The 23,710-nt window shown below is 46.1% G+C and overlaps 1 protein-coding gene across 2 annotated transcripts; it reads left to right on the forward strand.

Annotated features, from left to right (window-relative positions):
- The first annotated feature begins 219 nt into the window (after positions 1-219).
- On the forward strand, positions 220-22,890 carry VSTM2B (V-set and transmembrane domain containing 2B). 2 transcript variants are annotated; one of them, XM_027895774.1, is made up of 7 exons: positions 220-356; positions 1,081-1,598; positions 2,070-2,339; positions 2,952-3,136; positions 4,714-4,743; positions 5,502-5,928; positions 22,176-22,890. In XM_027895774.1, the coding sequence occupies exons 3-7, from the start codon at positions 2,267-2,269 to the stop codon at positions 22,262-22,264; spliced, it is 804 nt and encodes a 267-aa protein (XP_027751575.1). In that variant the 5' UTR covers positions 220-356; positions 1,081-1,598; positions 2,070-2,266; the 3' UTR covers positions 22,265-22,890. The 2 variants fall into 2 exon arrangements, with proteins under 2 accessions (XP_027751575.1, XP_027751574.1); XM_027895773.1 differs by lacking the exons at positions 220-356; positions 1,081-1,598 and having other exon boundaries at positions 1,848-2,339.
- Positions 22,891-23,710: the final 820 nt, after the last annotated feature.

The following is a 23,710-nucleotide window of genomic DNA, read 5'->3' on the forward strand; positions in this document are numbered from 1 at the left end:
TATTACTTATTTTTTATGTCTAAAAAACAAAACTCACTTAACATACATAGAGTATTTTTACTTTCCCAGCTGTTATAAATTTTCACAATGTTGCAATTTCTGAAGAAATTTTTAAACATCAATTTATTAAAAACTGGAGTAAAAGTGTTTAAAACATGATTTTCCACTACCAATTTTCTATCAAAATTACTTCTGTTTTGATTCTCTTTATCTAACAGGAGTTTTCTAATCAATCCTAATGCAGAGGGCACATAGTCCTCTGCCTCACTAGCAGAGGAACCACCTAACCCATTCTTTGGATTTGACTGAAAGCCTTGTGCTGCTGAGTGGAGTGGCTGCTGGATTTACTTCCTAAGGTATGTCTGACTGCCTTTCCCTACCTTCATGTGGCCTGGGAGGTGAAGAACTACATGAGGACTCTGCACTGCTGCAGGGCTTGAGGCCACATGTGAAAAGGAAGGCTTCTTACTGCATGAAGCACCCTGAGCTTTTGGGTGCAAAAGCAAAGTGTAAGTGATTATTAGACTATTTCATTTGAATGGTGTTTACTAGTTTTTCCAATAAAAGTTTTTTATGATTTGCAGGGACTGACTCCACCTGCCTGGGAAACTGGGCCCTGCCTGGGGCAGGATTTAGGCTCCCAGTAACCAATACAGAGAAAGGCAAGGAAAGTTGTCCTAGACCTGCCAGAGCACTGTCACGGGATTCAGGTCATGGTATGATCCATAGGAATGGCTGAAAATGCTCTGAAGAAAAAAGTCTACAGCAGGAAATATTGATTTGATGCAGTTTCAGTATTCTTCAGGATTGTGTGAGTTTTACTGAAACTTCCAGATGGAAACCTTGCAGGAGGGTTTTCCTAGCAGGAAGCCAGCAGCCAGCAGTGCCCAACTGCTTAAGCCTCCAGCAGTGTGTCTGATCAGACAGGGAGTCAGTTAGCTGGGGAGATAAGAGACAAGCACCCATTTAAAAACTGGTCTGTTTTAGTTATTCAAAAAGTGAATGTTTCTAAATAATTTGTTCCATAGAATTTTCATGTATTCAGCTAAGACAGCCAACTTTTTTTTTTTTATGGTACAGAATGAAACCATTAAAAATATAAAGTAAATTTTCTGCAGCACACTTCCCAGGCCATCCCAGTGATTAAATGAAGTTGTGGCTGAACAAAATGGTACCTTCCAGCGGAATTTCAGGGCTAGGAAAGGGCAAATATTTTAGAAAGGCACCTCAAATTTATTAAAATACAGCTCCCTCGCTTTACTTACTGCAAAAATCAAACTCTGCTTGTGTTCGCTACTCACTGTAAATGACTTTACTGATGACTTTTGACCACCGCTATTTTTTAACTGGGGACGTTTTGCCTGAGAAACAGCCGATCCACTGAAACATTTTCTTTTTATGATAACAGGGTTTTAAGTCGACAGTAGTGGTGGTTTGGGTTTTCTTTCTTTCCCAAATGTATTTTAACAGGTAATAAACACCGCGAGTCTGGAAGCCCTGACAGCAACCGAGCCGCCAGCGGAGGAGCCCCAGACGTGGATGCGAACGCCACAGACAGCAGCATCCCGCTCACTGCTCCGCGTTCAGGTGCCTCGCAGGTACTTCTGGAGGGGTCCGGGGAGCTCGAGCAAAGCGGGTGAGCCCGAGCGGCACCGCGGACGGTGCGGGGGCTGCGGGGCGGTGCCTGCCGCGGTGGGCGGTGCGGGGCGCGGCCGCGGGGCGGGGGCCGGGCCGGCGGGGCAGCAGCGGCCGGGTCCGCCGCGCATCGCCCGTGCGGGGAGAGGCGGGCCCGGGGCTGCCGCCGCCCCCGCCGCGCAGGGGCTGAGCCCAAGCCCGAGCCCGAGCCCGCGCCGCGACGGGCGCTGCCCGGGCGGAGGGAGCGGAGCCTCGTCCGTGTCTCCCCGCGGGACCCCCGAGCGCGGGCCGGGCACGGGGATGGGGCTCGGAGGGGCGCCCGGCGCCGCCTCCTCTCTTGCGGGCTGCGGGAGCCCCCACGCAGCGCAGGGCAGTTGAATCCCTCCAGCGGCGGAGCGAAGGACCGGGACGCGATTTGTTTGCTGCATTCCCAGGGACGCCGCTTCCACCTGCGAGCGAGTTTGAGCGGTCGGCTGTGGATTTTATATTTGCTTCTCCGCAAACCAAGGGTTAGCCGGGTGGCTTTGGCTTTTTGGGAAGGAGCCCTGCCCCGGCCCGCTGTGTGCGATGGATTGAGGCGTGCCCGGCTGCGCCCCCAGCCCGGCCGCCGCCCGCAGCCCACATCGATGCGATGGAAAGTCGGAGGCTGTTCTGCACCCTCTGTTACCTGATGTTCAACGCACCTCTGCTGTTCATTGTCACCGGTGAGTAGGAAACTTCAGCCTCTCCTCCGCTCCGGGCACAACTCGCTGGCGGGGAGGCTGCGGGGCCGTCGGGGCTGAGCTCCGGCCGCCCCGCTCCCGCCGGCAGGTGCAGCGGGGCCCGGCGCCCCCGGCGCGTTCCCAGCGGCAGTGCTGGGGGCTGGGGGCAGGGAGCTGCCCGGGCGGGCTCTGGCAGAACAAGGTGGCACTGTTGGGCCGCAGCTGCCGGCAGCGCGGAGCGGAACGGAGCGGGGCGCGGCGGGCGCGCAGCCCGGGACAGTCCCCGCGCCCGTCTGCGGGAGGGGGCAGTGGGACAGCGGTGGCTCTGAAAGCCGAGGGCTTTCTTGGGAGAACGAGGGGGTTTAAGATTCCTCTCAAACTTTCCCGTTGGTGCCGCGGCTGCACGGTGGCGGGGACCGGCTCGGCCCTGCCCTGCCCGGGTGCGCAGTCCTGGATGCTCCGCTTGCTCTGCGGTCACTGAGCTACAGGAACCCCGTGTCTCGGTCGGCGCTTAGCCCTTGAGCTAAAGCAGCTCACGTTACGCTGAAAAGGACTGATCTTGTCTCTTAATCTCTCCCGTTAACCAGCCCTTGTAACTCTATCTTCCCCTCCCAGCTACCTTTACTGAAGTTCCCAAAGATGTGACTGTTAGGGAGGGAGATGATATTGAGATGCCTTGTGCTTTCCGAGCCAGCGGATCCACCTCTTACTCCTTGGAAATCCAGTGGTGGTACCTTAAAGAACCAGCCAGAGAACTTGCACACGAATTAGCCATCAGTGTCCCTGGCAGCAGGAGCAAGGTAATACATTGCTATGGAGATACATCTCTTCATTGATTGCAACGTGCTTAGAGGGTGATCAAAATTAACTCAGCAGCCTCAGAGAGGAGAGCACTTCCTCTACCCAGTGCCAGCAACTGGTAGGAAGCACTGGTGTGCCCAGGCCCTCCGTGGGATGCAGGAGTACAGGGCATGCACCATGGGGGACTTTCGCCTCAGGAAAAAAACATCAGGATTGTAAATAAAAAGGGATACAAGTCCCACTGCAAAATCATCAGTGAGATCCCAAGAAAGGCAGTGAAAATAGCTTTAGTATGAGGTGTGGACAAGCAAAAACCTTGTGCTTCTGTAGACTCAGCTAGGAATCATTGTAAAAGGTGGGAGAGGCTCTCTCATAGTGCAGAGAAAGGCATGAGGGATACACCTCTCTCTGTTGGTATGTTAAGCTGGTATCAGTCTGCATGTACAAATGCACAGTTTCTTCTTGTACTTGTGCAGTATCTGTCCATATCTGGAGCTCAACAAGACGTTTTCAGTCAGATGTAGTAATTAAAATGCATGAAGCAGAGTTAAATCTTGCATCTCCTTTCCCCTCCCCCTAGCAAGCCACTCGGCATGAGGGTATGCTTTGGTCTAAATTTTTCAGCTGCATTTCCCCAGCATAAGCCAGTTCATTCTACAGTCTCCCCTCAGTGCAAGACACCTTCCTGGTGCCAAACGGGGCTGTACAAGGAGTGGGGTAAAGCAAGACTTGCAGGCTGTGTTGCCCTACTGTGCAGGGCACGTCATCCTCTCCAGCCTCCGTCCCCTGCGCCAGCAGGGTGGCCCGCGGCAGCCTCTGTGCCTGTGCCAGCTCCCCTCTCTGTGGCACGCTTGTTTTCCTGCAGAGCTCAAATAGAGATGCAAAGCATATAGACACTGAGCTAATGCGATGCCGCCTAGCTGGGGAAAGTGTAAGTCACTTGTCAGACTGGGAAATGAATTGCTTGGATTTAAATGTCTTCTTTAACCTTATATAAAAACTGCAAGTTGCTTTTACAACAAATGATGACAGAGCGTGCCTGGAGAATGATGACCGTCTCCCTGAGAGGCGCGTCAGTGAGGTTTGAGGCATCACTTAGGTTTACAGTAGTTGGCTGGAGACAAAAAAATAACCAAAACCAAAACCTGCTGAGTGATACCTGTTCCCAGGGTGTCTCTGGATCGACACTCTGCCCTGAGCAATGCAGGATCCAGCTTGCCCAAGCACTTCACCGCGGTGCTGCTGGTAAAACATCTTCCCCGGTGTTTGTCAGTGGCTGTGAGCGGCACAGCATGCAACAAGCATTTCTTTGGATGCTGTTCTCACCCTGAGTGAAGGCAGCACTTCTGTGGGCACCACGGGAGCTGTACCAAAACAATCCCCCCAGCTGAGCACTGGTTTGCTGCCTTACCCATAACCTGGGGAACTTCCCCGAGCCACGCACAGGCTGTGTGATTGGCAAGTGGAGAAAGTTGTATCTGCCCATGTCCTGTCCCTGCACTGGGGTGGGAATATGAACATTTTGTTGATATACTGGCAGTGCTGAGTCTAACCTCCGTTTTTTCTGTTCTTTTAGGTAACAAATAAGGATGCAACCAAAATCAGTGTAAGTGCAGCTCGAGATGGGTGTACACCCCTCCTCCCATGCACGTGGGATTTACTGCATGCCCCCTCCTTTCCTGACACAGGAATGCAGCTGGTCTCACTGGCAGCCCTGCTCCTGCAGCACGGCAGGAGTGTGGCACATTTCCCCTCCTCAGTGTGTCACGGCTCGATCAACGCATTACCATCTGTTGCTGGTTTTGCAGTCACGTCTCATTCCTTGCAAATCCAGAGGAAGTGATGCTTGCCTTATACAGCCCTTCCTTAGCCACGTTTGGAAAGGACTGTGGGCCAGATCAGGAGAAAGTCTCACAAAACGACCCCCTTCTCTGTCTGTCCTGCAGGAAACACGCCCCTTTATTTGATGCGAGCCCGGGGTGCCGCTGCCTCTCTCTGCGGTGCTGAGCCGCTCCGGCGGAGCCGGGCTCAGGTCACCTGCTCGGCCCCAGCAGGGTGTCACCGAGCCCCAGCCGGGCTTGTCACTCTGCAGCAGGCGCGGGGCGACCCCCAAGGGGCTGCTCTTTCCTCTCGGGGCTGTCCGTACGGGCTGGAGGCTGCCCGGCACCGGGCACTGCGCGGGGTGCGAGGGGAGCCCTGCGGGGGGGTTGGTGGTGAGGGCGTTGTGAGGCCTTGGGACGGCGAGGTGGGGCTTTAACAGCTCACTGTCCGGTGATCTGGGGGGAAATTCGCCCCGTGGCTGGGGCCAGGGCAGGGTCGCTGCCCGGTGCTGAGGCGGTGCCGGCGGTGCGCTCTCTCTTGCAGACGGTCCGCGTCCAGGGCAACGACATCTCGCACCGGCTGCGGCTCTCGGGCGTGCGGCGGCAGGACGAGGGCGTGTACCAGTGCCGCGTGTCGGACTACAGCGACGACGAGACGCAGGAGCACAAGGCTCAGGCGCTGCTGCGCGTCCTGTCCCGCTTCGCGCCGCCCGACGTGCAGGCGGCCGAGGCGGTGTCGCACATCCAGAGCGGGGCTGCCCCGCGCCGCCACGGCCCCGCCACCCGCCCCACGCCGCCGCCCGGCCCCGGCAAGCGCCCGCCGCCGCCCTCGCCGCCGGCCCCGGCACAGGGAGGCACCGCCGCCAGCGCCACCGCCGCCACTGTCACCGCATCGACGGCCGCCGCTGCCGCCTCCTCGGCCTCGCCGCCGCCCGGGCAGGCTGCCATCCTCCGCCAGCAGCACGGGTCAGGTAGGGCGCGGGCGCGGGAGGGGGACCCCCACTCGCGGGTCAGCCACCGTGACCCCCTCCCCCCCCCCTTTGCCATGGGTGGGGCTGTCGCTGCGATGCTGATGTTAAATAATCGCACCCAGATCTGTTGGCAACTGCGCTTCAGTTGTTTCAAAAGCCGGGGCTGGTGCGTTGGCCCAGCCTAGGCGCGGGCTGGAGAGGTGGGTCTGAGCGCAAGGCAGGGATCTGCATCCTTTCCGTAGATGCTATGGGAGGCCCCGCCTCCAGAACCACCTTGCAGCTTTTAGGATGAGGTTTTGGGAGGCCTCGCTTTCAGAACCACTTTCAGCCTTTAAGATGAGGCTTTTGAAACAGCAGTTGCAGCCTCAGGTGAGCACAATGCTGGGGATGTTCTGAAGGGATTTTAGATCAGCAACTGGTTGCAGGGCTGGTTGTCCCCAGCAGCTGCAGAGCCCATGCGGAGCAGGGTGCAGGTTCGGAAGGGAAATGTCAATTGCTGTGTAATGAACTCCACATCTGAATTAATGGCAGGATAAGAACTGGAGATATAGCACTGTATAATGGTTTTCAAATGTAAACATCATGCTAATACTGATTGTCTATCAGTTAATACTGTATTAAGTTATTAATGCCATATTACCATATTGCAGCTTGACAGAGAAGGCCGTTATAAACCTTTAACTAATGACAGGAAAGTCTGGGACAAAGAACATTATCTTAAATCTGCATTGCAAAAGTGTTTCAAGCTTCAAAGGTGTGCTGCTGCTCTGGCTGGGCTTCAGCTCCTCTCTCAGCCCCTGTCACTTAGCTAATGTTGAACAAATGTTCCTGCCAAATTATCTGTGGAAGAAGGAAAACAATTTTATGCCACTGACTGTGCAGGGAAGGCCCTGAGCTCCCCTCTCTGCTGAGTCTCTTCTGACGCAGATTCATAATCCTCATGCAGGGATGTTCACACTTTTTCCTGATACCTCTTCACACTCTCAGGGCAAACGGTTGCAGGCTTTGGCTCACAGTAATGGAAATAATTTGTATATGGGTCACTGTGACCTGCTGGTGCTTTACAGGTGCTGTGTGTTATCTGGCTACTGCCTTTTCCTGTTTTCTGAATAATTTAGGGTTTTTCTCATATAGAAATACATATGAAGGCTGGGTTTTACTCCTTATCATTCCCAAGACCAAGCTGGCTGTTTACTGATGTCTACTGGAAGATAAGGTGATAATTCTTGAGGTCTAATTACAGGTGCTTGGGGGCATTTTAAAAAGTTCAGTTTGATTTTCCTGAATTCACTGACCACAAGAAATTAAAGTCAACACTAATGCTCATGATGTGTTGTTTTCCTGTTGGAAAGATCTGCTTTCCTCCTAGGACCCCAGGGCTGGGGGTCGTTTTCATGTTTCCTCTTCATGACTGTGAGAATTCTTGCAGTGTTTTCCACGCTGACAGTAGAAGTTGGGTTTAGGACTCACAGCACTGTGCACCCTGCCTACTGAACCCAGAGCTTATGTGGTGCATGCAAACTAAAAACAGGACAGTGGAAGTGCAGTGGGCTCAGTTCCACGTCAACAGATGGATGTGAGCGTGTGCCGCCAAGACAGCATGTCACATATGTCTGTTAGGGCAAGACCTCCTGCCCAGATCATCTAAACTGCTGTCTGTCCCAATTTTTTACATGTCTGTGGTTTGGGGATGTGGCACTACTGCATCATTTCTAGGCTGGATTAAATTCTGAAGAGTAAACTAATAGCATTGTGGCCAGCAACGGAGGTAATGGAATGATTTGAATTAGTCAAAAAGGTAGCAGAGCACAGAAGAATATTTAGTGGGGATCACCAGATGGAAACTGATGCTGAGGGCTACAAAATTGGCTAAACCAAAATTTCGTGCTGTGAGCTCTCTCCTGGGCACACTGGTGTCTGTGAACAGTGCCACTCTGTGGCAGCTCCCGCACCTGAGAAGCCGAAGTCAGTGCAGAGAGCACAGGATCTCTGTTCCTACTACTGACTTAAAAAGGTGTAAACCAGTACCTGCTTTTTTCTTTGTAAGAGGGAGGCAACTAATTTTGTATTTTGGGGCGCTCCTCTTTGGAAGTAATGTCTTTTTACTCTGCTTGAATCAAGACCTCGCTGAATAACAGGCTTCTTGGTTTATTGTAATTTCCATACCTGTGGCAGTTTGGAGCTGCCTCTAATTACTTGTGAATAGCACATCAGCCAAAGCATGGCTTTTAGATTAGAAACTGAGGGATTTGACCCTCAGAGTTCCTAATTCAGGTGCCTTCTAGACCAGAACCATCTGAGTCTCGCAACCACGAGAGGTCTCATCGGTTGCTTTTGTGAAGCAGATTGCTGCCATCTCAGTCCCCATCACTCATGTGTCTTAGAAGGACTGTCTGTGCCAGGGACCTGGTTTGAAACAGAGACAGCTTGGTGTAGAGGCAAGAAATCTTCCCTAGACATGAAGTGTTGCATAAAGAAATGTGGATAAAATACTAACTTAGCAGTCAGTGTGATGAGGACTTGCAGGGATGTCACCTGCTTTTGTGAGGAAATGGAAGACTCAGGTCTCCAGTGCTGCCACTCGGGTTGGATAAGCACTGAAGTTCCTTCAAAATATCTTAAAAGAAAATGACATTTTGACCTTCAGAGCTTCCCGTTTGTTTGTTAAAGTGGTGTTCTTTAGAGCTGTTTTAGGTGCAGTAATTATTGTTCTCTGTAAAGAATGCAGTTGCTTTACAGAAAATGCTTTTTTTTTCCTCTTTTTTTTTTTTTTTTTTACCTCTGGAAACTAGAAGCCCTGTTTCAAGTCCACCCCCTTAAGGCAGTGTCTTAACTGGTGTTGCACACATCAGGGCCAACAAATCAAACTCAATCTTTGTTCACGTCATGTATAAGTCTGCAGGACCTAACCCTGTGCTGCTGTATGAATTATATCTGCGTAGTAGCATAATACATATGCTTCATTATCCTATTTTGAGCCCTGTAACACGTACAGATAAGTACTTGCACCAAATCTGTGGTAATTGAATCATCTAATCATTTACTCTCAAAGTCTTTAGCATTTTTAAATCTTTTTCATTGTACACAGGGATATTTGCTCTGCATAAAAGCAGAAATGTGCTAGAACACTGGATTTGCCATCAGCGATTAAGAAACACCCTCATTTAAGACACCAGAGAGCTCTGCATAAGAGCTGATGGCATGGCACTAGCTAGAGTGTCCTGCATGAATTGGGTTCTAATCCTATTTTCCTTGCAATAGAAATCTTCCCAACATGTTCAGTGTAGTAAGATGGGGCCTCTATGTACTTGTATTCCAATAAATGTGATTACAGATCAAATGCTACGTTAAGATGTGCCTGCAGGGCTCTTGTTGACTTCAGCTGCTGTCCCAGTCACGTACTGTGGAAAACTGTGATTCTTTACATCTTCTGCTTGAACTAAAGCATGAACTTATTAGAATAAATGTGTCTGTTACTGAGATTTTCTGAAAAGCAGAGAGTCTCAGACTGGGTATACATAGAAAATCCATTGTTTTGGGCATGTCATCAGAATGGTATTTGGTTGAAATTCAGCATTGTGGTATTTAGGAAAATGGATCCAGTCTGACAGAAAAACTAACCAAATGCCAGAGATATTAGCTACTCACACAGAATTTTATCTGTAATTTTTAAACAGTCATGTAAAAATTTCGTACTTTGGTCTCCTGAGTCAAAAAGTTGCTACTTGAAGGGTTCTGCTGGAAAGGTGGACTGAAGTGGGAATCTGGGACATGGGACTTGGGCTTTGTAAGATCATTGGGTTTAGTACTATGAGGGAAGCAGTTGTTTTACATGTGTTTCTAAATATTTGGCTTTCAGTTTAAATACTTATACACAAATTGAATCTTCTGCTGTAGGAAAACAATTGGGGTGAGCAAATGAAAGTGTGCATATAGTGTAACTGTTTGGAAGTGCTCCTAGTTTTTACTGGTTAGAATGGGGGGGATATAGGAGAATCTCTGAGTGAAACACACTGTCTCTGTCTTAGGAAGTTTGTCATCCAAAGAGATGAGATGGACAAATGGCAGGAAGAACAATAACTGGCTTTGTTTAGTGGTGTGACTGCTGAGAAACTAAATATGAAAACTTAATTTCAGATGTCTTAAATGCAAGTCCACTGCCTTAGTCATGAGACTTTGTCATCTGATGGTGAAGTAATAAACACAGATCTTCATCCTGACCTTCTGGGAGGGAAACTGGCTGTGTTATATCCTACAAAACAGTCTCCAAAATGAGTGCCTGTGTATTGGCTTGGGGGCAATTTATAGTTTAACTTCTGAGCAGAATGTAGATCAGACATTGCAGCTTCCAAATTCCCTTTTATTTGTTTGATCTCTAGCCTCAAAGCTCAGAAGTGAAAGCTTTAAATAAAATAAACAAAGATGGGAGTGTGAAGCAAGAAGCTGTGCTTAGAGTGCTCCAGGAAGGACACAAACTCGTGTGTTATGCAGAGATGAAGTGTTCATAGCAAGGAAGAACTGAAGTCTTCACTTCATGCCTATCCCTCCCCCCCCTCAAAACCTTTTATGTCTGAGGCAGAAGAAACCCTGCTCGTGGGCTACATGGCCCAAGATAATAAAGCACCAGCTCCCAGTTCTGCAGCCTCTGGGCATGTGCAGCTCCCAGTGATGCTCATGAGAGCAACACAGGCACAGTCAAGCTGTGGCAACCCACCTGGAGGCAGGAGATCATGTCAGAGACTGTTAGATCTGGGTTGTGCACTGGGAAGCAAAGGGTATGTCTTTGCAGCTTAGAGACAGCAAAGTAAATGAACACAGTGTTTTGTTGAGGGTGACAGGCTGTGGCTGGTTAGAGGGTCTCTGTTTGGAGGGGCTGTGGGTGGGTTTGGATTAACTTTGGGTAAGGGTTAGAGTTTAGGGCTCTCCTGGCTTTACCAGAGCGTGAATGACTGTGTGCTAGTTTGAGAGAGGCTGTGGAGCTTGTTTATGTTTGATAGATGAACATTACATGAAATAGCAGGTAAGGAGAGCCTGTGTGGCTGTTCAGCTTGGGCTCCCTGCCTTTCCCACTCAGTAATGTCTGGGTCTGCTCCACTCCCCCTGTGCTTTTTATGAGCCCATGTATGAGCTCACATTCTGTTGTTACTTGTAGTTAAATGCAACCTGGGTCACGTCACATTTTCCTTTACATTAAATAAAGGAGCAAGACAGAGGCCATAACTGAATTATCAGGCTGACCTCCTAAATGTCACTGGATAATAAACATGCAAAAAGAGTTCTCATTAAGTACACATCACTAGCACTTTAATATCTAGGCAAATTAGACTGCTTTGGGAACAAGTGAGGTCAAATATCTTCTTTTGTGTCTGTGTAATATGGATTAATTCTCGAACTGGACAAAAGCACAAACTGCTGTATGGTGTCACCTCATTATCCAGGGCAGAAAAAAGCTGTGCCAGGATGTTTTTGTACTGTGGAAATGCAATTTATTTGAGTAACCTCCTTTCAGCAGTTCTTGCTTATTCCCCAGAGGACAGACAAAACTGTACCAACCTATTCTGTCATAGCCTGTTGCAGTGCCCTTGAACAAATCTGAATAGTATTTGAACTTCTTTGATATCTTCAAGTTATAGATGAAAAATATTTTTAAAAAATATTACTAAACACAGTGAAAGGGGTATTCCAGGTCTACTTAATGAAAGTGGAAGCTGTACCTAATGTTGGTCTAGATTTCTATGTGAGATTGATTCATTAGTGAGCAAAAATTGGAAATTTTTATGAAGAAAGGATCAGTGGTATTTTTGTGCAAATACACTCAGACGTGTATTTGCATGAAAAAGCATCATTTTACAGTTAATTCTAATATATACTGCTAGTTCTTTAAATACAGTTTCAATAGATACTTTGCAAAATGGCGTCTTAGTTTGTAGAACCAGCTAACTCTGTATGTTTTACAAGAGGCAATAATTGTTAAGCACTCCCCACCTCCACTACACTAATGCAGCTTTACTGATGTATAAAATAACACTTGAACTGTGTTGTCAATTATATAGGTCCCTAATACGTTAAGTGGTAAACTTAGCAGTCGTGGCAGAAAGAAGTGTCCAGACAGTCTTACTGGTACTGATTTTGAGAATGCTTTTAATACTGGTGGTCTGTAGTTGCAAAACAAACATAAAGTAGGCTCTGCCAGGGAACGAATCTTGCAGTAGTCCTGTGAAGGTGTTCCTGCTTTACTTAAGAGAGCCTGACAGGACTGTGCTGGTAATAAAAGGGGTTTGCTTTGGGTTTTGATTTAGCTTTGCTAAAGCATTGAGAATGCTGGCAGGTTCACTACTGCTGTTTACTATGTGTGTTTTAAAATTAGATAATGGTGGCGCAGCCCCATATGTCAATAATAAACAGTTCAAGTAGGTTTGTATTGGAAAAAATGGGGTTGTCAGCAGAATGGTATTATTTGTCACAACAGCGGCTAACAACCGAGTACTTTATATTGCTAGGCTGTTATCAGCTGGGAGGCAATTTTATTAGCTGGAAAGAGGAGCAGTTTGGCAGAGCAGCAGCCGCGCTCTGTGGAGGAGCCTGCGTGAGTGAGCGCGGGTCGTTGGGCATGGCTGGAGGAGGGAGCTGTGCTAGCAGAGCTCACACAGGACTCTGAGCAGCTGCCACGATGGAAACTGCCAAACTGGAAAGCAGGGAAGGGACACGGGGGGTCCCGGCTGAGGGCACGGGGAGTATGAGTCAGCAGTGCCCTGGCAGCCAGGAGGGCCAACTGTGTCCTGGGGGGCATCAGGCAAAGCATCACCAGGCAGTCAAGGGAGGGGATTGTCCCACTCTGCTCTGCCCTGGGGCATCCTCACCTTGGATATTGTTTGGGCACCACAATACAGAAAGATATGAAGCAATTAGAGAGTGTCCAAAGGAGAGCAATGAAGGTGGTGAAGGGCCTTGAGGGAAAGCTGTATGAGGAGCAGCTGAGGGCACGTGGTCTGTTCAGCCTGGAGGAGACTGAGGGGAGACCTCATTGCAGCTACAACTTCCCCGTGAGGGGAAGAGGAGGGGCAGGCACTGCTGTCTGCTCTGTGGTGACCAGTGACAGGACCCCAGGGAATGGCCTGAAGTTGTGTCAGGGAAGGTTTAGGTTGGATATTAGAAAAAGATTCTTCACTCTTCACTCAGTTTGGGAACTGGAACAGGCTCCCCAGGGCAGTGGTCACTGCACCAAGCCTGACAGAGGCCAAGAGACATTTGGACAATGCTCTTGGGCACATGGTGGGATTGTTGGGGTGTCCTTTGAAGGACCAGGAGCTGGACTCAATGATTCTTATGGGTCCCTTCCAATTCAGCATATTCTGTGATATTCTGGTCTTACCCTGCCCTTGCATGGCTGTGGCTGGGAAGCAGAACATCCTTGTGTGTGTTGGGAGCAGCTGTTTCAAAGGAAGCAGAGCACAGTAAGGTCTCTAATGGACATCATCTTCATGTCTATCATTTTATTGTTATATCCCTGGAAGTGTTCACAAAATATATGCATGTGGCACTTGACAACATGGTTTAAGTGGAGAACATTGTGGTGGTGCTGAGTTGATGGCTGGACTTGATGATCCTAGAGGTCTTTTCCAGCCTTGAGATTCTATGATCCTATGGGTAAAACTCACCAAACCGGCATAAATAGAAATACTTTACTGCTTTAGAAATTTTAAAATTTGCATTCTAATCTGAATCCCTCTCACACCAGGGAGCTGGGAAACTTCACACGTAAAGAGGGCAATGAGGACTATCCCATGTCCACAGTTTTGCCAAATAACCCTTTGCTGGCTTATTCAGTAAAGCTTGGCCTCCCTTAGACCTAGGGCATAGCACTGTCTTCAGTTAGCTAGGATCTAGCAAATACCAATCACTGGAAAGGTTTGGAGGGTCTGTGTATTTGTGGGTCAATCCCAAAATGCTGCTGTTTCTTTACAGCAAAAAGGTCACCCCTTCTTTATGGAAATCACGGGATCTGCCTTTTTTTTTTTTTTTTTTTTTTTTTTTTTTTTTTTTTTTTTTTTTTTTTTGGACACATGATCTCGATACAGCCATTTTTCATGTGCCATCATGTATTCTGCTAATGCACTTAGCTCTGTTCTTTGAGTATGGACAGGATAGGGTTATTTTTCAAAAGAAATCCTTATATAATCTGTATTTGAATCTGCTTAAATTTAGTAATTCTGATTGGAGTGATAATTACAACTACATTGGCAGCTTGCTCCTAATCCTGATCAAGTCTAAAATACTGTAGAAGACAGTGAAGTGAGTACTGCACAGAACTGCAGAACTGGATTGCAAATATTTACAGCTTGCATCAATTGCAGAATGTGAAATCTGTGGTCCAGTCCGCTGTGACTCTTATTGCAAATCTTTTTCATAAGGTGTCAACCTATGGAATTGTGTGACCATATCTAGCTTGCCTGCTTTTTTGCAACATGGCTTTTAAAACCTGATAATATGGCCCAGGCTCACTTCAAAGCTCAGGAAACTGAAACCAGCTCCCACTATCCTTCATTGCCTCATGATCTGGGTAGTCTGAGTTGTACTTTTTGCTATTTGTGTGTATTAATATGCTCTGGAGCTGCTCACACAGTAGTGCAGGAGAAGGATGTGTGGGGCTGAATGTTCATTTACAACCTGAACTACCCTAATTTAGTTAGTCAGTTTTCTATATGCTTTAGTTTAAAATTCATTTCCCACCAAATCACATTGCAAAGAATTTTGTATCTCTCATTATTCAACTTTCAAGGAATGAATTAATGATCCTTGGTTTTGTTGAGTTAATTTTAGATCATGGAACTGCAGAAAATTCTGGAAATTAAACAAACCCAGAGTTGCATGGTTTGAGTCTCTTAATAAGATATTTGGTGAGGACAGATCATCTCACAGATGCCAAAGCAGAAATCTGTTTATGTGAGGGTAATACAGAGTAGAGACCAGCTGCGGGTCTCAAAAGAGGGAAGTTACTGGCTTATTTAAATGCAGACCCATAGAAAGTATTTAAGCTGTATAATCTATATAGAATGAATTACTCTTTTCAAGTATTCAGGACACGTTCCTTTTCTCCATTGACACTATCTATAGCGTTTGGAGCTTGTTGTAAATTACTCCTGGTGTTCTCTTGAAGTTATTCCTTAATTTCTCCAAGAGTGGATATTTGGAGTGGTTGAGTGGTTTATTTAGCTGTCTGCAGTGTAGAGCAGATCCCAAGAGCAGCCCCTCGAGGGCCTGGCTCCATCAGCTCAGCTGCTGCTCTGCTGGGCTCTGCAGGGCACTGCCTGCTCTCAACACAATGGTGTTCATGGGCAGATGCAGCATTTGGAAGAAGCAGAGTCAGGCTTTTGGTAAGACTGCTCTGTACATCTTTGGCCACCACAGAAGGGAAGTGGGGATATTAAGAGAAAATGTACCAACTGTTACCCATATTATGTGTTCCAGTTTCTTGTAACTTTAGTGGGAGGTGATTTTTTTGCCACTCTGTTGACAATGAAACTGCATATTTCTCTGGTAACCTAAGAAATAGAAATTTTTTTATAAAGGTAGAAGTATTTCTTGCTCCTTAGCTGATATTGCATTTCCATACACTTATCAAATCCACTAGTTCAACAACCCCTCTTTCTGTTTGTTAGTGGCTGTATTTAGTACAAAAGTGTTGTGCCATGCAGCCCTGCAGCAGCTGTTGAGCTGGGTCAGATCAATTGTCCATTTAATCCTGTACCTTATGTCTAATAATGTCCTTACAATCTAGGAGAAGGGAAGAGCCTCCCTAGAGGGTAACTGAGCACTTGACTGGTTTGTGTACCGTGAGCACGTTCAGAAGGGATTGTCAGCAATAATATTTAGAGAACAATTTGGCCTTAACGAGTCTCAGCTAAAATAATCTCTACTGTGATCCAAAACGCACCTCAATAATTGCAGGTGCCTTAAGAAACACATCCCCAACTCCTCTGCCACTGCCTGCATCCGTCCTGTCCCACAGGCACTCACAGATTGACTTCCAGCAAAGCACTGCAGCACTTCCGAAAATCGATACTGCAGAAGGAATCTTTTCGTAGCTTCTTATCAGAATCAGCCTTTTATTTCTGCATCATTTCTTTGCATGACTACACCCCCCTCTCATTGCCATACAATTTATTTGTTTTCTAACCTGTAGCCTTCCTGCTACTATGTTGTGATTTGTCACGAAAATACTGAAGTCTTCTAGGTGGACTTTTTGAGATGTCACATCAAGAACAATCAAAATTAAGAGTGAGGCTTCTACGAAGAATTGGATTTTTCTCAAATACACATAAATTTTTTTTTATCTATGCTGGAAATTTGCATTGTGCTGCCCTGTATGCAGCCTCTGTAGAGTTACTAAGCCTTACATTCTACCTCATCTCTGTGTTGTCAGATCAGTTCAGCCCAGCACATAAATAAAATATGGTTATTTCAGGAGTGCTAAATACTCTAAATGGAATCTTATTGGAAATAATAAAACTTGTTGATTTTCTGAAATTAGGACAGGAATGGCTTTCAGTTACTCTTGTTACATGGTATTTTGGCAATTCACCTCTAAATATAGGCTGGAACATAGCAGTGGATATCTTGAGAGAAGGCAGGCAAATGGTGAAACTTGGGTGTATTTGAGAAGACCTAAAACGATGACATAGTTTTACAAAACTTTGCTCAGTGTCTTCTGGCCAGTAAAATTTTCTTCAGCTTCCTGGAGAGTTGAGTGTGGTTAAGGAAAGTGAAATGTGGGCATTTTCAAGAAGAAGGGTGTGGAGGGCAATGCTGGTAGTTTCACCCAGCTGCGTGAGAAGATTTGCTCTTGACGTTAAAAACCTCTATGGCATGGATGAAGGAAAAAAGCAGGATCACAAGCTTCTGCCTGCATGGCTGTGTACAAATAAAAACATGTGCTAACTTCTTCAAGGCATTTTTTTGAGATGAGTTATGGAAAGCTGTTCCAAAATTCAGTGAATCATAAATACAAATGTGTAGTGGATAGAAAACTCATTTTGTCATGTGCCTTCCAGGCAGGTTCAGTGGCGAGCAGATCCCATGCTGTTGCTCATAAATACGTGGGAAGTCACCATGGCTGAAATTACCAACAGCAACAGGCAGCTCGGGAGCTGTTTCTAGTAGTGCCTGGGCATGATGATCTGCAGCCAGCTGAGAGCCAGAGGCACTGGAGACCCTGTAGTTTGCTATTTTTTTCTATAGTACCAATACTTCTTTTAACAAGAACACCTCCTGGTACATGCAGTGCTCTAGGGTTGAGCTGGGAGAGCGTGCTAAAGTTAGCACAGGCTCTGGATGCACTTCTGCACAGCCTCCTGGAGAATTCTTGTTGGGAAGCGGGAAGTTTAAGGCACCAGGTACAAGCCTTTAAAATAAAAAAGATAGGAAAAATGCAGTGTGTGGATTGTGCTGGGAGTATTCAGTAGTGGGAGAAGAAAACAGACAGCTTACAAGATCTTGTCTCAAGCTGTGAAGTAATTCCAGTGGAGTGTAGCATATCATACCTCCGGTTCAGTAAGTGTGTACTAATGGTGTTATGTTAATTAAAGACTTCTAAGACGCCCTTTAGATCTGAAGTCTGGCAAATTCCCTTCAATTCAGTGCAAGTGCTCCAAATGTATGTCAGTGAGTGAGAATTTGTTTTATCTAGGAGGTTATTGCTTGTAATGATCCTTGACCAACAACCCATGTAAACCTCCATTTTTCCGTAGGTATCAAGTAGTAGGAACTGTTTCTCCAAGAACATATCTCAAGCACAGTCTAAATGGGACTGAGAGAATAAATCAATCAATATGGTCAGCTTCATTCCTCACCTCTTAATGAAATGCCAGGTTTAAGGGCTTTAATTGAGCATTGTTCTGTAAGGAAATAGGCTGAGGCTGAGAGGTCACTGCATAAAAGCCACTACAGAGAAATGTCTCGTGACACTGCCAGCCAGGGCCCCAGCTCCATCATCAATAGGCAGCCAGATTTTAGGTGTTATCATCTCATCTTTCAAGGAAAATAGGCTACTGATGTCTTTCAGCTTTTTATTATATGGGCCACTGCATTTTACCACCATCTCGGAAAAAGACATCAAAGTACTTTCAGATTCTTTCTAGGAAGAAAAATAGGTAACTGCTGGAAACTGTGGGTTCTGACCATTGGTTAAATATAGCTTGTAAAAGAATCATCCCATTTTTTCCATGTGTCACAAGTCACTTGGCTAATTAACGTTTGTTTTCAATTGAACTGTTTCAAGTCCAACTTTTATTAATTCTGGCATAAAAAAATTATTAAATAGAAAATTACAGTAAAACACTATTATGTCATAAATCAAAGAGAAGGTTGAGTGATGCCAGAGAGCAATTCAGCATACACAAAAAGAACAATTTGTTCTTGTTCTGCATGGTGGTAGGCTTTCCTTTTTAGCCATGTGCATATATATAATTTAAAAGCAAAAAAATTCTAAGTCTGAATAGGGATAAATAAGTTTTCAATAACAAAACATCAAATGAATATTCAAAATAACAATTAAATGTTTTCTTGAGGTATCTGTAGTTGCAAGTAACTGTGTACTCCTGATTTGAAGTGTCTGGATAGGAATTCATCTGGGACCATTGTGTGTCCAGATCCTCGTTGCTCAGGCACACCTTCAATTTGTTTACATCTGCAGATGTAACAATTTATTAACTAAAAGTCAAGATTTCCACTACTGCAGTAAAAGTGGAATTGAGCAGACTAAGTTCAGTTTGTTTATAAACAATACTACCTGCAGTGGAAAGAGTTCAGGTTAACTAAACAGAAAGAAAATACTGGAAATTATATTTCTGATCTTATGCTTATGTTCAGAGAGTGGAGAATTCTGAAGTTCTCTGTACCTCCTGTTGCCTGAAGTCTTAGAGCAGAACAACACTGAATCAGTATGAAAAAAGAAATCTTGCATTTGGTGTTCAGTAAGAATAATTGCTTTAAAATAATTTTTTAAAAGTATGTTTTATTTGACTGCTGAGATTCTGTTAACAGACTCTGAACTCACATTCTGCTGTCAAATTAAGAAGATGAAGAAGGTAGGTTAAAAACAAAAGCAGTTTCTACAAAATGAAAAGACAAAATTTGGACTGTTGAATTCACCATTCTGCTTTGAAATTTAAACTAAAACTAGTACATAAAAGTAAAACTGAGATAGGAATGGTTTTGCTGAGCAGGCACTCAGCTCCTGCAAGGAGCTGGGACTAACACTGCTTTGCATTCAAAGCAGAAACAATCCTAACCTGGTGTCCCTGGCAGCCCTTCAGTATCATGGTTGTAAGAGCACTTGAGCTACAAGAGCCTGCTCCTCCAGGTTGAGCTTCCTCAGCGTTTCCAGGGGAATTCCCCCTCACAAAAGCACACCTTGCCTCCTGAGTAACTGGCAGCATCTCCTCAGACTCAAGTCCTTTTCATTGAAAAACCAAGTTCAGCCCTGGCAGGGAAAAAATGAGTTCTCACCACCTTCAGATTTGAGCATAATAAATACCCAAGGCCAGGTCTTCCCTGCAGTGGTGGCCAGCTGTGGAATTGGCACCAGTTTGGCACCAGTGAGCTACCTGCAGCTGCCAGGAGTGTCAAATGGTGCCGGGCTGCCCCTGCCATCCACAGGCACAGGGGACAGCGACAGCACAGGGGGACTGTCCTGGGCTGGCAGCTGTGCCATGAGCCAGAAGGGAGGACAGTCATCTGACAGCTTGGAAACGGGGATGTGCTGACTGGAAGTGTGGGTCTGTTGGGCCCAGGACCGCAGTTTGTGGATAAGCATCTGTCTTCAGGTACCACGTGGCACATCAGGCTCAGAGACAGACAACAGGGTTCACCTGCAGCCTTCCCAATGGGCAATCTGTTTTCTCTCCCTGGTGCAGGTAGACTGGAGTTTTATTCTTGCCAAAACCATAGGATATAATATACTTGTGCACTGGGTATGTATTTGTAAGGGAAGTGGGGACCTGCAGGAGGAGGGAGGTCCCTGAGGCTGGGGAACGGTTGTCACAGCCCTGTTTGCTGTTGCTCCCGGGCTGGCCCAGGGAAATCTGGCAGGGTTGACATACACACAGGCAGGGCTCCTGCTGCCCACACCCTCTGGGCACAGGAAAGGGGGATCACTTACCTTGCCTGCAGATCTCCAGGGGTAGGACCTCCTTGCCCCTCAGCTCTGCAGGGATGGATCCTGGGGCAGGGAACTCTGGGCTTGTGAGCTTCTGCATTGCTGCATTTAGGCTTGATGACTGTCTGCCTGTGTGCTGGCCAGGAGCCTGAGCTTTGACAGCTGTTGTGCCCTTTCCTGCACACACCTTTAGTGTCTCCTTGCAAGGATTTGATGAGTTAATCCTTCAGTTGCTGAAGTTAATTGTGTTTGCTAATGATTTTTCAGCTTTCAAAACAAAAATCCTGTATTCATCTTAATGCCCTGCTGTTGCTACGTAGGCAGTCCTTAGCATGTGTTTGTGCATGCAAGGATTTAATTAAAACCTTAATAACTAAATAATCACCACAGAGTCTGAGAGTCTGTGAGATAGCACTGTGGGGACATTTCTCGAGTTCCTCAGTTGCACACCACATTACTGTGTACTATTTTTGATACTGGGTAACAGTACTCCAGCTTTGCTGGTGAGGTGTATGTAGATTATGAGGTAGCTGGAACAGCGAGCCCAAGAGCAGTGGTTTACTCAGATCTGTCTGAGACATTTCCTTTGATCGTGGCACAGCTGAGAGACACTCACATCTCCTAGAGACCAAGACTAAAGTATTTGCATTAGGGTGCCTGAAGTGAGTATCCTAAATAGAAGTGCCCTGATTCCTTTATCAGAGGTATTGAACACAGAAAACTTCTTTTTAAAGTTGTCATGCTTTGCAGAGTGGTTCTGACAGTCGTGTTTCTGAGTGATGGTCAGTGTTTTGGGCATTTATTACTCCCATGGATCGGGTGTTCAGCGCTGATGAAGCCTCTCCTTAGGTGCCTCTCTGCCCTCCACCTGCAGGCAAATTCCAGCCGGGCTCCTGCTTTTGCATCCAGCCCTGTGGAAGTGTCCCACGGCCATGTGAGACATCAGTCACAGCCCTGCACTGTCGTTAGCATGGTGGGCTCTGCAGGGCTCAGGGAGCACCAGGCAGTGATCTCCTGTCCCACAGCAACAGCATGGGCTGCACCAGGGCAGCAGAGCTGCTCTGTGGGAAGGGGCTGTTCTGCCCTTGCCTGTCAGCTCAGCAGTGACTCATTTCAGAGATGGAGCAGCCCCACGGCTCACACAGTGTCTGTGTGTCCTGCTCTCCTGGCCAACAGATCTCAGCCCTACAGCCCTCAGCACACAAGGGAGAGGGGCCAGACCATGGTGCACACAGGAAATACCTGTCTTTTTGGCACATGTAGGTATGGAATAAAAATTTAAAAAAAATGAACAAGTATCTTGGTGTAAGTGGATATGAGGCAGGGAAGCCTTGTTAGCTGCAGCAGGGATGTGGCTGCCACTTCTTGCTGAACGCAAAAGCACTGGTGCCTGTCCCTGCCCGGGGGGAGCTGTGTCCTCCCTCAGCAGCTGTAAGAGCACAGGCAGCTCTTTCCTGCCCCAGCATGTGCCTCAGTGTCCTGCAGCCTTGTCCTGCCCCATGAGGTCCCTCCTCAGAGCAGGAGCCATCCTACCCTCCCTGGGTTTGGGCAGAATGACTGTAACAGATGTGTTCCACACCTCACCTCTGTTTTTCTATGGCTCCTGTGCACGTTTTTAATTTAAAATTCCACTCTTTCTTATAAAAGGTAAAGAAGATGTCAAGGTCTTGCTGTTCCCATTCCAAATGAAATGGGTTCATGTCCTGTTAATCAAGAAGTACAGCTGCAGCATTTGTCATTTCCCTTTAAAGTAATGGGTGGTTGATACCTGTCATTTCTCAAGAAACTATATACCAGATTAAGGCATATTTATAGAAATCTGAATTACTGGTAACTTGGCTGAAGCCAAGTTTAGGCATACCATTAGTAACGCATAATGAAATGACCTAAGTGGAGTTAGATTTGGGAGGGGGAGGAGAAAGCTCTTTGAGTTGGATAGCTTGTTTTACTATTAAAATTAAGCTTCTGACCCCTGGCACTGAAGTGATAAAAATAAATCTTCCTATATTTCTCTTCTGCATTTAATCTTCTGTATTGGAAAAGATAAAAAAATATCAAATCTCCTTCTCTCCCTTGTCTCTTTCTTTTCCAGGTACAGGACCTATTTATGCTACAGACCCACTCCTATACATGTCCCTGTTAATACTGCATAAGCTTGTACATTTATTAGTAAACCACTGACGGACTACTCCCTCCACTCCTCCTCTGCCAAACAGAAAGGAACCTATTTAATAACAAACAGAATCCCTGACAAAAAAATACCTACAGTTTTAAAGATGGACAGAAAGAGACTGAAAGAAGCATGATAAATTCTACATGGGGGGGGAAAAACATATTTTTTGGGATGCCACAGAAAAGTAAATCACATAGAATAATGCATCTAGTTTCCAGAATCTATGGTGTAAAGCCCTGCTCTGTGCATGGCACTTATGATTTCTCTATTTTAATGTAATATTTTTTTCTTTTCTAAACCTTTCCTCTGACTCTTCATTTTGCACGAACTGTTGAGCAGTTATCTTTATGACAATATGTAAAGATGTTGGGTCAAACCCTTCCTAAGAAAGGAAATATTTTTAGTAGATTATTGTGTTTAGGTTTTTTGGATTTCCTTTTTTCTTTTTTAATTAAATTATTTCTTTTGGAGACATAAAAAAAAAGGTACATCTTACCATAATTAATATTCACTGTCAATAATATTTATTTTTAAATGAAGATTGGAAACAAGGTAAGACATTTGTTTATAAACTGTATTGTATATTGCTGAATAACAGTTGAATAAAAAGATTTTGAAATAAAGTTTTTACAGATGTGTGTGCCTCTCCCTGTGTCCTGAAGGTCCCTGAGAAAGCTTCATGGCTGGATGTGTTCCCTACCTTGTTATAACCCAGAGACTTGAGGAACAAAGCAGCACAAACAAGATAAAATTGAAATCAGTTATTTTTCAGACACCCTCACCTAACGCCAAATCCTACAGCAGAATGTGCTGGCAGCTACTCATAGGCTGTAGCTGTGTTTTCCTGTGGTGACACCAGTTAACCCTGGGCAGTTAATCCAAGATCTATCAGATCGGCAGTGGGACAGCGTGCAGCACTGGAGGTAAGTTGCTTTGGTTTGCTCCAGACTTCTCTGAAAAAAAGATGAATCTCAAGTAGTGGAAAATGAAAATAAAAATAAATCAACCTAGAATGTTGTATTCCCTAGACCTCATTCTAAGATTTGTTTAAAATGTATTCAGATTTCTAAAAATACATAATTGTGTCCCTTTTCTTACCCAAGTGAACTTGCTCTAATGAAGCTTTTTTACAGTAAATGCAGCAGTTATTTTTCTGTTCCAAAATACTTGTTTTTCAAGCGAGGTAATGGGATGACTTGGTAAAGAAACACGACCTCTTTTAGCTGAATTTAGTGAAGTGCCTTGAAATCTCCTATGTCTGACACTGACTCTTGTCCTTTCATTTGAGTGGCATTTTAGAAAGGACCTTCCCTGTGGAAAAGGTAAAGTGACATCTCCAGTGCCAGCAGGACTCTGCCTGCAGAGCTGGGGAGCAGGACATGCCCCTGCCTCACCTTGTACCCGAGTCCTCTTCTAGAGGATCATTCTCAGACGATCAGAATTTCCTTTTTCTA

The sequence above is a fragment of the Empidonax traillii genome, unplaced genomic scaffold (assembly GCF_003031625.1).
Source record: "Empidonax traillii isolate 1590-97213 ecotype Southwest subspecies unplaced genomic scaffold, ASM303162v1 scaffold467:size475155, whole genome shotgun sequence".
In the NCBI taxonomy this organism is placed as follows: Eukaryota; Metazoa; Chordata; class Aves; order Passeriformes; family Tyrannidae; genus Empidonax; species Empidonax traillii.